The 16060-nt window shown below is 39.6% G+C and overlaps 1 protein-coding gene across 3 annotated transcripts in view; it reads right to left on the bottom strand.

Annotated features, from left to right (window-relative positions):
* LOC117174242 (CLK4-associating serine/arginine rich protein-like) overlaps positions 1–16060 on the bottom strand; it is a 192334-nt gene that overhangs the window by 118059 nt on the left and 58215 nt on the right. For 2 of the 3 annotated variants that reach the window (XM_033363145.1, XM_033363147.1), the window contains exons 3-8: positions 6006–6181; positions 5711–5926; positions 5440–5615; positions 5304–5377; positions 4816–5148; positions 4182–4637 (exon numbers count right to left, since the gene is read on the bottom strand). In XM_033363145.1, coding sequence (XP_033219036.1) covers positions 4182–4637; positions 4816–5148; positions 5304–5377; positions 5440–5615; positions 5711–5926; positions 6006–6181 — 1431 coding nt within the window. Of the gene's footprint in view, positions 1–4181; positions 4638–4815; positions 5149–5303; positions 5378–5439; positions 5616–5710; positions 5927–6005; positions 6182–13504; positions 15252–16060 lie in introns of all 3 variants that reach the window. The other variant, XM_033363146.1, reaches the window with a different exon arrangement.

Here is a 16060-nt window from a genome sequence, read left to right as displayed (position 1 = left end):
TACAAGTTATGTAGTAATCAAAAAATCACTTTAGAGCCAATAAGGACTAACCTCAGATACAAACAGATTTTATAACTTTAACATATTGTGTCCAACATAAAAATACTACTTACAGTCCTCGACCGCATGTATTATATCATGAAAGGACTGTTCCGATGATCTGGTAGAACAAACTAACGCACCGCCTAGCTAGGGACAATTGAATGTCGGACACTTTCAAATGATACGTAATTATTTAATTCTTCTAAAGTGGGTTTTCCCTTGCGGGAAGTTCCGTCCCTCGAACTCCAAGCCGGATATCCATCCTTACCCCACGACGCCCATATGTTTGCATACATTTGCAACCTTTTTGGTATCTGTAGCCAAAAATATAGTTCTCGCTCTGGCTATCCCATTCTCGATGAAAATGAATGTTGAAGTATCTAAAGATTATAAATAATTAACAGGATATCAAATATAATTCTAATAAACAAATTATATTAACAAAATAAACATCGTGGAAATTTTTCTTGCAAATTATACTTGCAAGTTGAAGTTGCTCAATTTTATTTTATTTTAATTTGTTTGTTTTATTAACGAATGCATAGTTTGACCATTTATAGACAGAAAGTAACCGTTTTTCTTTTTAATCATCTTTAAATTATATTAGTGATGATTTTTAGTGATTCAGACTTGTCATTCAACATTATTTTTTTGTTTTACTGAAAAATTCAATGAGCAAATGCATAGTTTGTCAATTTATGAACAGAAAATAACAGTTTTTCATTCTAATCGTCTTCAGATTCTATAAGTGAGGATGTGTAGAGGTAAATACATCTCATTCATTATTATTTATTTATTTTATAAATAAATCTTATTATTGAATACATAGTTTGGCCATTTATAGACACCTTGGAAGCTAATTCTTTTAGAACATCACAAATATTTACAGTTATATTATTCGAAGGCACTAATAAAAAAGATTATTTTCCTTCTACAAATGTCTGAACTATGCATTTGCTTATAGAATAAACAAATAATATAGAATAACAAAACCTCATCATTAAACATTAATTATAATATTATTTTAAGGCGCTAAAAAGGAAGCACGTTTACTTTATGTCTATAAATGGCCGAACTATGCCAGTTATATCATTCGAAGGCATTAGGAATGAAACATAATTATCTCTAAAAATCACCACTAATATAATTTAAAGACCATTAGAAACAAAAATAATTACTTTCTTTCCATAAATAGTCAAACTACATATGCATTTTTTATAAAATAAACAAATCATATTGATTGACAATTCTTCTGCACTAAACATCACTACTTATATAATTTGAAGACGATTAGAGAGAAAAACGATTACCTTCTGTCTATAAATGACCAAATTATGCATTTGTTTGTAAAATAAACAAATATAGAGTGACCAATCTTTATCACTGAATATGACCACTAATGTAATTTTAAGATACAGTAAACTCTACGACACTTCTCGGTACAACACTTCTCGTACCCCGATTTCCCCTTCATTCGCTTACCCTCACTTCTTGCCTCATCTCATCCACACACATTCGCGATCGGCTACGTCTACTACGCCGAACGCGGCATGGTTGTCGCGTGTTGCAAGAGTGAGGGTTATCTGACAATTCTTGTTCACTTCCCCGGCAGCCCCGAAAACAAGAAGTGTCATAGAGTTTATTGTACTCAGAAAGAAAAACGAAGACTTGCTACCAATAAATGCCTTTCCTATGTATTTTTCTATATATTGTTTATAAAATAAACAAATTATACCAGACAAAAAAAATCATGATAAACTGGTTAATTGTTTGCTTTATCTTAAATACCGCTTCTACGCTCCTAGACTACCAGTTTCATAATTGATCCTATAGCTCTAATAATGGTTCCACTATAAATGTAACATTTCGATTGAGTTTGTTGACAAACTTGCAAAAAACTACATTTCTCTGCCTTATGCCAGTCAAAAGCTTCCAAAGCCAAAAAGATACACGTACACATTGATAAAAACAATAAAAATAATGAAATCTAATACATTTGCGTTAAAATGAAATTTTAATTGCGAAGTTTAAGCTTTTGCATATGTTGGAAAAGATCGCATATTTAATGTATTATTTATAAAGGATGAAGAGTTAGTGCATAAAAACTTTCAATGCTTGAGTATAATTAAAAGAATAAAAAAAATGTGCATTTAGATATAGATTTTTTAGATTTAGATATAGATTATTAAATAATCATTTGTTTAATTTTATATGGATCCATTGCAAGTACAATGTCCGATTGCGCCATCGAATCAGTTCCCATAATTTATTCGCATCTTTTTGTGTTACGATATCGCCTGCGATCATCTTAGGCTTCACAGCAGTATGACTCACATAAGCGCACGCTTTCTACTTTATAATAAATGCACGCATTTTTAGTTTTTACGTATCGTATTTTTCTTTTTTGAGGGCTTCCAACAATGTTTCACGTAAATTGAATAATTTCCGTCGGTGGATATAGTAATTTGACATCAGATTATTTTTTAACACTGTGCGATGGGGTGAAATTGAACCAGCCAGTATTAGAAATCGTTTAATTTCGCCGTTTACCTGGTCCAGCAGTCACCCTTAATAATTATCGAAATGTTAATTTTGAAACAGTGTTAAAGCTCAACTGTCCCTCAAAGATATAAAAGTATCCTCGAAAAAATCGTAAAACAAAAGAATTCTAAATTGATGGAAACGCAGGAGCTTTAATGTAAACGAGCGGACAGAATGAATCTATCATGCCTCGTTATTGTGGATTGCTCATTAAATCAATATGAAATTTAAATGCGTTACGAGAAAGTACTACCAAATCTACATTCGGGAATAATTAAACCATACGTTTCGAGATAAGTTTATGTTGATTAAGTTAACCCTCTAACGGCCACTGGGACACATATGTCCCAAAAACGTGTTCAAAAATCCATAACTCCGTCAAAAATTGAGATAGCTTTGTCTTCTCTTCTGCATGAGCTACCTACGTGTTTCTAGATTTTGGAAAGTATAAGCATTCATTCACCCTCTTCGAAATCTATTAATTATAACCAAAAAGAACCCTGTTTTCGAGGTAATTTTTGTAGTTATATCGCGAATATAGTCGTAGCGGTACACAACAAAAGATGGCTATTCGTTAACAAGGAAAATCCCTTGGTGAAGACCATACGAACGATTTAAGGCGGCCAAAAAATTCAGCCCTTAGGGTTCGCTTCCAGGGGTGATTTGCGCGCCCTATTCAGTTGTAAACTTGAATTTTCATTCAAATTCGATCAAAATTAGTTTGCGAAAGCTCTTGAAAATACTGATTACGATGAGAACCTAAAAATATATTTACACCCTCCTGAGCTCAATTTAGGGGTAGTTTTCAGCCCCTAAAATAGGTAAATAGGCTTCCACAGAATTGATTTTCATCAAATTCGTTATAAAGTGAGATTCAGATGTAAAAACAATAATGCAAACAATTCGTAGTTTTTTAAACGAGTGAAACCCGAAATATCTCTGTTTATCAAAATGAATCATCGTGAAAGCATAAAATCTATTATCAATAATGCTCACGTCAAATTATAGAATTATGATATGTTTTTACAATAATTTTTGGTCTCAAACGTTTGATTTTTTTCCGATGAGAAAACAAGTTTTCTGCGCTTTTTGCACTAAGGGATGAAAATACATCCCCTCAAATACGTGCAAAGTTTTTTCTCTGGTTGGAGGTGAATCCTGTGAATCTTCTGAAATACTTCAAGTGCAAATATTCCTATAAAGAGTTCTCCAACTTCATTTTCTAACTTAAGAGTGGTTTACGGCTTTAATGGTGGTTTTGAGTGGAGTGAGAATTATGGCGTTTTTTCTATCATCTGAGATTCTGTTACACTCCTAAACAGTTGTTATTTTGGATAGGAAGTGGGTGGAAATAATTCGACCGTTAAAGAGTTAAAGCAGATATGCTAGTAGTAACTTTGTCGCAAATGTACTGAAAGTTACCTGTATTTCAAATACAACATTCAGAAAAATCGTATGTTAGTGTTGAAATATTGGCAACTTTCCGAAGAAGTGACTACAACTACATCTACAGGACATATTCAACTCCCATAATATATTTTATACCCAAGAAAGTAAGGTGGAGTCACCAGGCTGAGTTAAAGATACTTTAAACCAACCTTGGTAAAGTAGGAACGTTGTTTTCAGCACTTCTAGATCGTCTTCTAGAGGCGCTTGTGGATCTAGATTGCGACTTGCTCCTTGATTTAGACCTAGATCTTGATTTCGACCTAGATCTTGAATCGGACTCAGAATAATGTCTTCGGCGAAAGCTACCCCTGGCCGGACTCCTATTTTGAGACCTGCACCTAGTCCTTGATCTCGAACTGGATCTTGTTATAGATTTGGAATGGGATTTTGACCTGGATCTGACCGAACTACTTGACTTCGCTGATTTGGATCTCCTTTGCCGTGAACGCGACCTCGATTTGGATGTCGAACGCGAAGTCGATCTGGATTTGGATCGAGATCTGCTTCTGCTTGACTTGTTTCTTCCCCATGAGCGCGATCGTGACCATCTTAAACGGCTCCTGGAGCGAGTGTATTTGCTTGTCCTTATGTAGCTTCTTCTACTCCTAGAGTTGGAAATAAAAACAGGATAAGTTTTTTAATCAAAAATGTTGTGTCAATTTAAATAATCCTGGATTATACTCCAATATTGATATAATTTTTGTAGAATTCTCATTACTTATTCTGTTCGTCAATCATTTTAAACTTGAAAACTACTTTTTCATGCAAAAAGTAAAAAATTACCTTGATTTCGAGGATATTCGTTTACCATCATGAAGTTTGGAGTAATTGTAGTGCTTGGATTGAGAATCACTTCTAGATCTCGATGGCCTTCTATTTACTATCCTACCAGAAAATACTGGGCTTTTCGATCTCCTTTTTTTTTTATGCAAATAATTAACTCTCTGAGAGCTTATAGAAATATTCTGAGAAGAGCTGCCATGTGCTTCTTCTTCATCTCCAAAACTAGTTATGTAAGTAATCTGACCCGCATTCGCTGGTGATGTGGACCGAGATCGCGATTTTGATGATGATTTTCTATAAGGGTTATACTCTGGACTTTCTCTTGCTGCATAACTAAAAGTTAATTATGTTAGTAAGTACATAAACACTTCATCAAGTATGTCTCAGAAGGTCTTTTTGCATTTATTAGAGGTTTTTTTCTGTATAATGGAACTATATAAGGCCCCACTAATTGCAATTAAATAGAAAACTCTTAATTTTTAAATCACCTGGGTGGACTCATAACGCGACCAATCATCTTCTTTTCTCTAAACGCTCGTCTTTCTCTTCTAGATCTCCTTCCCTGTTGACGATAAATATAATTCATGAAATACAACATAAAAGGCCATTCCAAAAAATACTTACAGAGTACATAGCTTTTTCTTCTTCTTGTTTGCGTGCTTGCCTAAGTGTTTCTGCTTCTTCGAAGTCTTGCGTCAGAAAGCTAAAATAATCAGCACCAAGTAGTCCATATTTTTGAGCCACTTGATTCATTTCATGAGCCTGGGAAGGCTCTATTTGTGACACATCCACGCAAATATCTAATGTGAAATGATTTTTCGTTATTCATCAGTCAGTATAAAAGCAGTAAATTGATACGTTTTTAAATGATCACTGCTAATTGACGTATTCAAACCTAAATCAATGTCACTGTCTTCGTCATCTTGTTTATCATCAGTCGTAATTAATTCAGGTGCTTTCGCAGTCTCGGGTAGGGGTTCATCTGTTTCGTAATTGTAACCAATCGCAGCATTATTACAAGACCGTTTCTTATCTTTTAAAACATCTGGTCTTGTCGAAGAACCAAATTGCTCTTCCAGGTGTATTTGATGTAAAAACTTTTCCTCTGTCACTGTACAAAAGAGATTTTTTTGACATTATTTTTTGTAGATGAATAGGATAAAGGCTAGATTAAAGTTAAAGAATCAAACCTCCTAGAAATTCATTTTGGACAATAATCCGATATCGTTCGTAATTGATATGTCTGTCTTCACTAGTTAAAGCGATTTCGACGTCGATATTTTGAGAAGCTTCAGGTACAGAGTCAAGGTGAGCTCTTACATCGAATCGGTCAATGAGATTATCTTCGTCTCCCTGCCATGGCATCCTGCACAGTAATAGTGTTCATATTAGAACATTTGTTTTCGGCATTTTCTAGTTTGAAGAAAAAGGGGTTTAAAATGACGTGGTGAGATTTGAAAATTAACGAAATCGGCTTACGCTTGAACATAAGGAAAAGTGCGAATAAAAAACATCATTAGTGGTATGATAAAAAAAAACATAGGTAATGTGCATCACTTTTGTTCCTTCAGACTACATAGTAACCCTAACTGCTCGACCAACTTTCATGACTGCCTCATAATCTGTCTCGACCACAGAGCACTCATCAAAAATTGTTAACTGATTATTTATACCTTCTGTACGTTTGTTGCATGGCATATCCACTACCTGCCAAATCTCGGAGAATGATAACACCACGGAAGTAAGGAATGAGCCGTCACTTCCAAGGGTTTGCTCATCAAGGGAGCGTTCTTCACTCGGTTGAAAATTCACAGTTCTTTCTCTTGCTATATTGTCGCCGAGGTTTGACGTCGCCACCATAACTTCCCACTCCGTGGTACGGTCATCCAGGACCAGTCCAGTAACTATTCCACCACAGTTACTGGATATGGTCAGAGCCAATGTTGGACCAATTAAAACTCTCGCAGTATGTCGCGATCTTGGTAACTCTGCGAATGCCATGCCAGGAAGATGAAACACCACCAAACGCAACCCTGATCTTATGAACTCGGTCTAGCCGTGCCACTAACACCGAGCAACGCTATATTGCTTCGATAAGTGCCGACAGTGTGGAAAATTTACAACAAACGATCGGAAGCTTGGCAAGTGTGGTATCATCGGTCATTGGATGGAAAATCAATTGGACATCAACTTCGAGATTCGACTATGCAACGAGTGATTGCCGACTACGAAATTGTAAAATGTAAAATCGGTAACCCTACGTATGTTGTAAACTTAGGGCTTATCCAGTGCCCATGAAGCCTTTCATTAGCTATTAAATGATCCCCAGGAAGTTCAAGTCGAGGTTAGGTTATCGACGTGCTAGCGGGAAATAACGTAAATTTAGCTTTCCATTTGTTCATTTAGGTCTTAGATTTTTGGGCATGGACCTGTGAATTTAGTCATTTGATTTTAATGTGATATGCTGCTCACACTTGATTAGAACTTTCCCGCGCGAAACCGGGGCTGGTAAATTTTCAATATTCATGAAACTTTCTTCTGTCAAAGATTCATGAAGATTGGGATCTGGATTTAGTGGGGACATTGCCGTGCCTTATTCAGGTAAATGGTATTATGTTATTGAAAATAGTTTAGTTTAGTTAATAGATATTTAGTTCACTGTTTCTCCACTAGGCGCGCTGCAATTGAGCACGGATTTAATACTGATTGAAGAAGAAATTTAAATCAAAATTTTAAATACGGAAGTGAATTAAAAATTTTTAATTGATTTGAATTAGAGACATTAAATGTTACGAACGAGTTAAATCATCACGAGAATTTGTGTTGCACGTTGGCGTTTAATTTTGAACTCGTTTATCGGAGGTACCAAACTAATAAGTTAATCCCGAAGGGAATGACCTATCTTTATTTTTATGTGGTGTTCGATTTTATGACCCTACTTAAGGACTGTGAGTCCTAACCCTCTCGGTTCTGAAAATCTGATGGGTAGTGTAAATAATCTCGGGTCACTTCATCTTTTCTTTTATTCAAGAAATAAAATTACAATACAAATTTACTTTTTCTAAAGACTACCGCCTATCTCCACGGTAGCGAAGGAGATGACGGGCTAAGCACTTCCCTTCTACAAACCTAATAATGCAGTAGCTTTAATCACCCTATTATCGAGACATGAGTGAGAGCGAGAAAGAGAGACATGATTTATCGAGAGATTACGCACAGAAGTAAATTGAAATAAATACAATACAATTTCTGACCTTTTTCTCTGTAGCTCAAGCTTCTTTACGGTCGCAGAACGTCGCTCACCACTTCTCCACTTAACTCCACTTCACGAGACGCGGTGCGCGAACTGTCACTCCACTCTAGTTCTGAGCTTCACCCTAACACTGGTTGCACATAGCTGATTGAATTTATAGTTTTCCAACTGTTGGTTTTACTCAGCTTAATGTCGCAAAAACCCTCTTTGTTGTTCACTGCCCTTCCGATATACGTACTTGTGAGAGTGACAACCCACGTACCGAGTCTCGCGCGAGGTAAAATGCGGACGGGCAAGTTGAACTTTAATTCTGACTTCCCTTCGGAACAATTGGTTTCGTTACCGGGAAGAAGTGATGAACGACTGCCCCGATGCAACAGGTCGGATGCATCTCATAGGCAATGGTATGGATAGTTTGGGTAGTGTTTATTGCTGATACTGCATGTGGACTTTGCCTGGCGACTGTGAGAATCGGTCCAATATTTTTAATTTGGATATTTTGAGAAATTTTATGAGTTCTCTACTCTTTGGTAAAATTGGATTTATCAATCACTGATATTGTTAATCAACATTTCATAGTCACGTTTGGACTCAAGAGTACTAGGTGAGCATAAAGTAGGTGGAGGTTCAATATATATTTTTCATGCATTTCCGGCGCCTGCTGTGACTAGTTTGTTGAATAAATTAGGGTTGATAACCATTCCTGATTTACTTAATGATATTATCTATATTGTTAAGGAACTATCGTATGCCGATTGTTCTTCTCAATGTTTTATTTAAAGGAATTTTTCATCTCGGATAATTATTATTGTTAATATTAAGCGATTTGTGGCTGAGGTCAGCGTGCAAGTATCAGTATCGCAGGAAAAATCGGAAGTCGTTCATGAAGGAGGCGTGATTGCTGTCCACCTCTGTCCGTCTCATTATACTCCTCTCTCCGCGCGGGGGGTCTGATTAGGTGTGGCTTAGACCCGTGCGATGGTCTTATATTCTGTCTCTGGCTGGCTATTCTTGTAACCCTCTATGATAAGTTAAAACACAGCAAGACTCGGACATCCAGCCTGACCACCGTACTTCTTTACTAATCTGTTACACGGTTAGACCGAGTTGGTACGCGGTGGAGTGCACCTTAAGATCTCTATCGATTCCTTCTAGGTCAACGCCACAAATTTGAATACCAAGTTTGTCTTAGGTCTAGACGCGCAATCGGATTTCGATATGATGTTTTCAGCGCGTTCGAAAGAGATTTGGATGCCGGGTGCGGATGGTCAGGTTGACACACTCAACACATGGCTAAGCCCGGAAGAAAACTGTGGTGGTATTCTGGACTTATCGAGGGAACAGGATTGAGAACTTCAGGAATTAATTTAACGGAAAATAGTTCCTAAGAGGGAGGGCCAGCTAAACGCCACCCATCTGGTTAAGCATCACATAGACGTACAGGGCCATCCGCCTATCAGGGAAAGGTATCGAGTAGTGTCCCCTAAGGTGCGGGAGGCCATGTAATCGGAGGTCGATAGGATGCTTGCCGAAGAGGTGATTAGAGAGTCCTCTAGTGAATGGTCGGTTATTATAGTAATGGCCAAGAAGGGTGACGGGGTTACCGGCTTTGTTTGGATTTTAGGAGGCTTAACGCCATCTCTAAGAGAGACGCTTATCCCCTTCCATATATGTCGGATATACTTAAGCAGCTTCGGGCCGCTAGATTTATTTCTAAGGTCGATATCAGCGTGGCCTTTAACCAGATCCCCTTTGATGAGTCTCGCCAGGAGTATACGGCATATGTGGTTCTCGGGAGGGGCTCCGGCTATCTTTCAAAGGCTTATAGATACGATAATTACTCCCGAGATGAAAGGAGTACGCGTTCTCCTATCTTGACGACATCATAGTGGTCACGGAGACCCTTGAGGAGCATCTGCGTTGATTGGAGAAGGTTCTAGATAGGATTTCCGAGGCTGACTTTGCAATCAACACAGATAAGAGCAAGTTTTGTTGTGCCGAAGTTCGATACTTAGGCTTTATAGTCATCAAGCAGGGATTGAGGCCAGACCCGGATAAGATAGCTCCCATCCTCACGTACCCAGCTCCCCTCACGGTTAAACAGCTTCGTAGATTTATGGGGTTAACATCATGGTACAGGCGGTTCATAGCCGAGTTCGCTAAAGTGGCGGGACACTTGGCCAGACTATTCAAGCTGGATGTGAAGTGGCATGGGGGGGGGGGGAGGAACAGCAGCGGGCCTTTGACTAACTTAAAGAAGCACTGATTTTTGCACCCATTCTCGCTTATCCTTCATTCGATGATATAGAGGAGAACCCCTTCCACCCTCAGACAGATGCTAGTGCTACTGGTATGGGTATGGAATTGACTTAAGTCCAGGACGGCCAGGAGAAGGTGATTGCCTCCGCGAGTCGCACCCTATCCACAGCCGAACCCAATTATTCGGTAACCAAGCGTGAGTGCTTCGCAGTCGTGTTCAAGATTAGGAAATTCCGAGAGTATCTGGAGGGTTTCCACTTTAAGGTAATGACCGACCACAGTAGTTTGAGATGGTTTCGTAACCTGAAAAACCCTACTGGTAGACTCGCCAGATGGTTCCTTGAACTTCTCGAATACGACTTCGAGATCATTTACTGCTAGGAGGCTTTACATAATGTACCGGATGCGTTGTCCAGGATGTCAGAGGAGGATGCCTTACCGGTTTCGACAGTTTCGTCAGTTGGTAGTGGAGCGACCTGGGTTGTTTTCTGATTGGAAAATCGAAGATGGTAGGTTATGTCGGCATAGGCCGAACGAAATCACCGATTAGTTAATACCTGAACTGGCCGCCTGGAAGTTGGTGGTTCCAGAAGAGTTCAGAACCAGGGTGCTAGAGGAAACTCATTCCGAACCTCAATCAGGAAATTAGGGGGGGGGGCCAAGACGTACGCGCGAGTGGCTCTTCGTTATTACTGGCCTGAGCTATATTCCGACGTCGCACATTTGTTCAGAAATATGACCCTTGCCAAAGGTGTAAGGTATAACAGGCCCGCCTGGCCGGCATTATGGGTCAGCGCGTCGTCGAACAGTCCTGGACAGTGGTAGCTGCGGATGGCATGGGTCCTTTTCCCCGTAGCATTTCCGGTTTTAAATACATTTTAGTCTTCCAGGATCTCTTCACTAAATGGGTGGAGATACTCCCAATCAGAGGAGCTAACGTTCCGACAGTTAAAAAGGTCTTTGAGGATCTTATCGTGTCACGATGGGGTGCCGCAGAAGTGTTACACACAGACAATGGTACAGAGTTCGCTAATAAACTCTTGGAAAACATGTGTAGAAACATTGAAATTATCCACAAAACTAACCCAGTTTACCACCCAAAGGCTAACCATAAGGAATGGGACGCTCATTTGCCAGAATTCCGCTATGTGTACAATACCGCTTCTCACGGTACACTGAACGTCTCACCAGAGTTCCTGAATTTTGGGCGTAACCCTCTTCCCCACCGGTCTTTGAGAAAGGATCTTGAAAAAGCCTTTCAGCACGATAGCTCTGACCGTGCAAAATGGTGGGATCGAGTTGAGCGATTGGATCACCTGAGAGATCTTATTTGCCAAAATCTTGAGCGCGCCTACGTATCGCGGGAAAGGAACATATCAAGCATCTCAAACCTCATGTCCAAGATGTACAGCAAGTGACTGGTGATGAGTAAGTATGTAGTAGTACATGACTCCCTTTTTCTTATTTCTAGATTACCGAGCTTAAACATGAATCAGACGCAGAAGACGCCAGGGTGAGATTCCTTCTTGACTTCCAGAGAAGATGGAACCGGGTCTGTGGACCCACTCCAGCGACCAATAACCCGGAAGGGACGACCTCGGTGGGGGTCGTCGGGGCACCGACAGCCGGATCGTCGGGCGAGGTGGCCGGCACACGAGTCATCGACGCCTCTGCCCAGCGGCCCACTTCCGGCACCAGAACCAACCGAATCATCAGCAGCCATCCACTAATTGTTTGGACGCGAAGAGAAGGCTACAGGACCCCCTCGCCCCTCATCCACCTCCAAGTAATAAGGAGATATTGGATGAGGTGAGGTAGATGAGGGCGCTAGGGGACCAAAACTTAATGCGTCAGGGTTGTCTAAGGATAGGCGCCCCGAAGCCAAGGGTTTATCGAGGGCCCATCCACAAAAATTGCTGGGTTTTCGGCCAGAAGGATCATTTGCGGGGACAATGTCCTGATCCGGCTGGGGCTGGAGTCCTGTGTTTCGGGTGCGGGGAGCTCGGGGTCAGGAAATCCAACTGTCCTAACTGCGGGCCCCTCTATGCATCAGACAAGGTGCTCCTGGGGGAGTGGAAACGCCGGTCGGGCCAGGAGATTTTCAAGGAGGGGCCTAGGTTGGCCGAGCAGCAAATTCGGGCCCACCAGGCTACCCATGCCAATGGTCTCGCCGCGACCAGGCGCTAAGGCCCATATCATTTGGCACCGCGAATTCGTCGAGTTGCATTAGTCAATATTGTCATGCGACTCTAAAATTCGAATCACTTTTCCAAAAGGAAGAACATTTATTTTTCGTTTAACTTAAGTGGTATTAGATCTTTCTATTTTCTTTTTTTTTCGAGGTTTTTGGATTTTGTTTTATTTTAGACCACTGTGATTGAGCGTCAGAAGTTATAAAATTGACTAATTTTATACAATTATTTTTATTTTAAAAAATCCGGCTGGTGGATTAAATGGAATCCTTTAGGCACGATTGTCACTCAACGAATGTCTACTCTTTACTAAGTTATTCGAAATTGTGAGAATAAGCGACAAAATTACGAGAGACTTTCGTAATACACAAACAGTAAAGATTAAAAATAGTATTTGACGATTAAAGAAAGACTTTCTTTACAAAATCTCATATAGAATCAGTAAGAAGCGGTTTAAAATACCTTTGTATTTGTCATTAAAATTAATTTTAAAACTGTATGAACACTAGAATGCAAGAATAAAGATTTTATCTGTTCAAAACATACAAAGTGTACCCTAACTTTATTTAAACTGCTTTCAATCGAATTACCTAACCCTCACGATACCAGCCGAGCTAGGAGGACTTGAGTTCCTGCCAGACTTAAGGTAACTGTTTCACGCTTTTCGTACCAGATGCAAGATCATCTCGGGTTAATAACGCTACCTAGCTCCAGCCTAACATTCCTTGACCACCCACTATGCTTCACGCTTTCGCTCACTTGTTTCTTTTCTTTTTATCTTACCTTGCCGAATGGTAAAGAGGAAAACCCTGAGCTCCGATTCAAATAGAAGGGGGGGGGGGGAGTTGTGACAGGGTACATTTTACTTACCTATCACTTTTAAAAGGGGGTTCGTTTAATGATTCGCGAACGACATTATCACGACCAAGAACGGAAGTCTCGACCACAGGGCGCTCATCAAAAATTGTTAACTGATTATTTATACCTTCGGTAAGTTTGTTGCATAGCATATCCACCACCTGTCAAATCTCGGAGAATGATAACAACACCACGGAAGTAAGGGATGAGCCGTCACTTCCAAAGGTTTGCCGAATTTACCAACGTCCAGGGTGAATGATTTATCATCGACCATATTCCCGACATCCTACGCCTTTAGTTTCCGATCTCAGCACGAGAGGGCGGCCCTCAACTTCTCATCAAGGGAGCGTTCTTCACTCGGTCGACAATTGACAGCTCTCTAATAATGAAATTGTAAAATGTAAAATCGGTAACCCTACGCATTTTGTAAACTTAGGGCTTATCCAGTGCTCATGAAGCCTTTCATTAGCTATCAAATGCGCGCTCTTGTTGATCGAAATTAGGTCATATATTATTTAGATTTATAAATTAGAGAGATGGATTCACGTGGATTATGGATTTATGGTAATAGATCCTAGTTATAACTTTTGACCTTAATTTACTGTTCCAGTTACAAATTTTTGGAATTTTACCGCTCGGAAATTAAAGTTACGATAAATTACCGCAGTTTCGGAAAATTTCCATCGTAAGTTTCACGGAAATTTATAATCCATGTGCAGACCAGGATTGTACTAAGCATTTACGTCATCGAACGTGTAGTCGATTATCGGAACTAGATATAGTTTTGTTTTAGTTCAGTCTCTACGTGGCGCGCTGCTAAGTGAGGCCCCGGGAAGATTGGGATCTGGATTTAGTGGGGACATTGCCTTGATATATTCAGGTAAATGGTATTAGGTTACTGAAAATAGTTTATAATTTAGTTAATAAAATTTTCTCAATAGTAGCGCTGTTACTCGAGTGTTGTCAGCTTCTGTGTTCAGCGAAACATTCTTGAAATAAGTCAAAGATTCCTCAGTAAGCGTTAAAGTACCAAATTTAGTCTTTCTTCAATTATTAAAAACTCTTGATAAATCTTATCTAGTATAAATAATGTAAAATTCACATTAATTCTGTGGTAATTTCAAATTTTCCCCCCAATTGCTCGAAATCAGGAACTTTGACATATTTTAAGTTCCACAAAACTCTTAGCCGTTTAGTTCTGGAAACCTGAGAAACTCGCCCAGCACTAAAAGATTATGTTTATTACGCCGTTAATTAATAACATATTTAGAATTTTACTGTGAAATTAATTCTTAGTTGCGTAGGGATTGTGTAGTTCCGAGTTTCCTCGATAGTTGCGTGGCGACTTTAGGTTTTATGAACGCGCCCTGAGCAAGCGACGGAATGGCCTTATAGAGTTCCCTTCGGCCCAACGCATTGCCTCGTTGTTCCCTTCATGACCTGATTATTTCTTTTTTTGTGGATATTGTTGTTAGGTCGAGTCAGGGTGTGTCGATTTTCCTTGTTATTTTATTTCATTGTTTCATGGTAAATTAACACGATAGACCACGTGGTCCCAACCTAACCTACCTTCGTCGTTGCAAGTAAAGTGTCAAATTTAATTTTTTTTTAAATATAAATCACGTTAAAGTTAAAATTTTGACTTATCGGGAGAGAAGCGGAGTTCTGAGAAGCGGATGTTCATAAGCGTCCAGAGGAGGTATATTGGGTGTATTGCGTGTCGCGCCCCCGAGTGACCACGAGGACGTATAAAGTATATCTATTCAAAGATTCAGAGGTGCGGGTTTCGTTTGTCTCTCTCTCTCTCTCACTCCCTCTCTGCACTCTGGCGTTGTCTTTTGCTCTCTCGCGCGTAGGCTCGGATGTGCGAATGTCTAGACAAAGGATAAGATGCATGACTTTGTTAGGATTATACTTAAATTAAGAGCTGTATAAAAATCACACTCAAATGATATTTTCGTACGTAACCCTTTTTTCCCTTTTCCTTACGGTATGTAGTAAAATAATATGTGGCCATTATAAAATTTGGAGGCAAAATTTTAATGATGTAAACATTAGAATATGGTAAAAACATTGTCACCAAAATCCCTCACCAATGAAACCTCTATATTTAAAGTTATAGATGAAACTGAACAGCATGAGGATAAAATTCGTCGCTTGAAAAGACGGCGAGCTCTCTTGTAAACGCAAACACAAAAACAATGAGCAGTCTGGACTAGTTTAAAAAAATTGCAGTCATCGCAAAGGGCCAGAAAGCGCTTTAAAGAAGGGGCGATAAACTGGTTAAAAGGCTCTCTTGTTAACTTTTCGTATGCGGTGTATGGAGAGGAGGAGCAGCAAGAAAATGGGCGTGGTGTGTCACAGTAACATGATCACGGGCGAGATGCGGGTCTGGAGACACAAAATGCTAGGCGAGGTGACAATGTTCCAGGAGCTGGACTAAACGGCCAGCCACAAGTTGGAGCTCCTCCTGAAAACTCCATTGCATTGAACGACTCAGCGCAAAAACTAAACGGCCACGGGGTGAGTGGAATAGGCTTTTCAACTGAAATACTGAAACCAGGATTAGGGTGAAAATAGAAAAGAAAAAAGGGCAGGTTTTCTGGACAAGCCGAGGTCTAAGGCAAGGGTGCCCTTTGAGTCCGTTACTATTTAGTATACTATTGGCAGACTTAGAGGAGAA

Source organism: Belonocnema kinseyi, chromosome 6 (assembly GCF_010883055.1).
Source record: "Belonocnema kinseyi isolate 2016_QV_RU_SX_M_011 chromosome 6, B_treatae_v1, whole genome shotgun sequence".
Lineage (NCBI taxonomy): Eukaryota > Metazoa > Arthropoda > Insecta > Hymenoptera > Cynipidae > Belonocnema > Belonocnema kinseyi.
The sequence above is the reverse complement of the archived record's forward strand: the minus strand, read 5'-3'. Positions and strand labels throughout refer to the sequence as shown.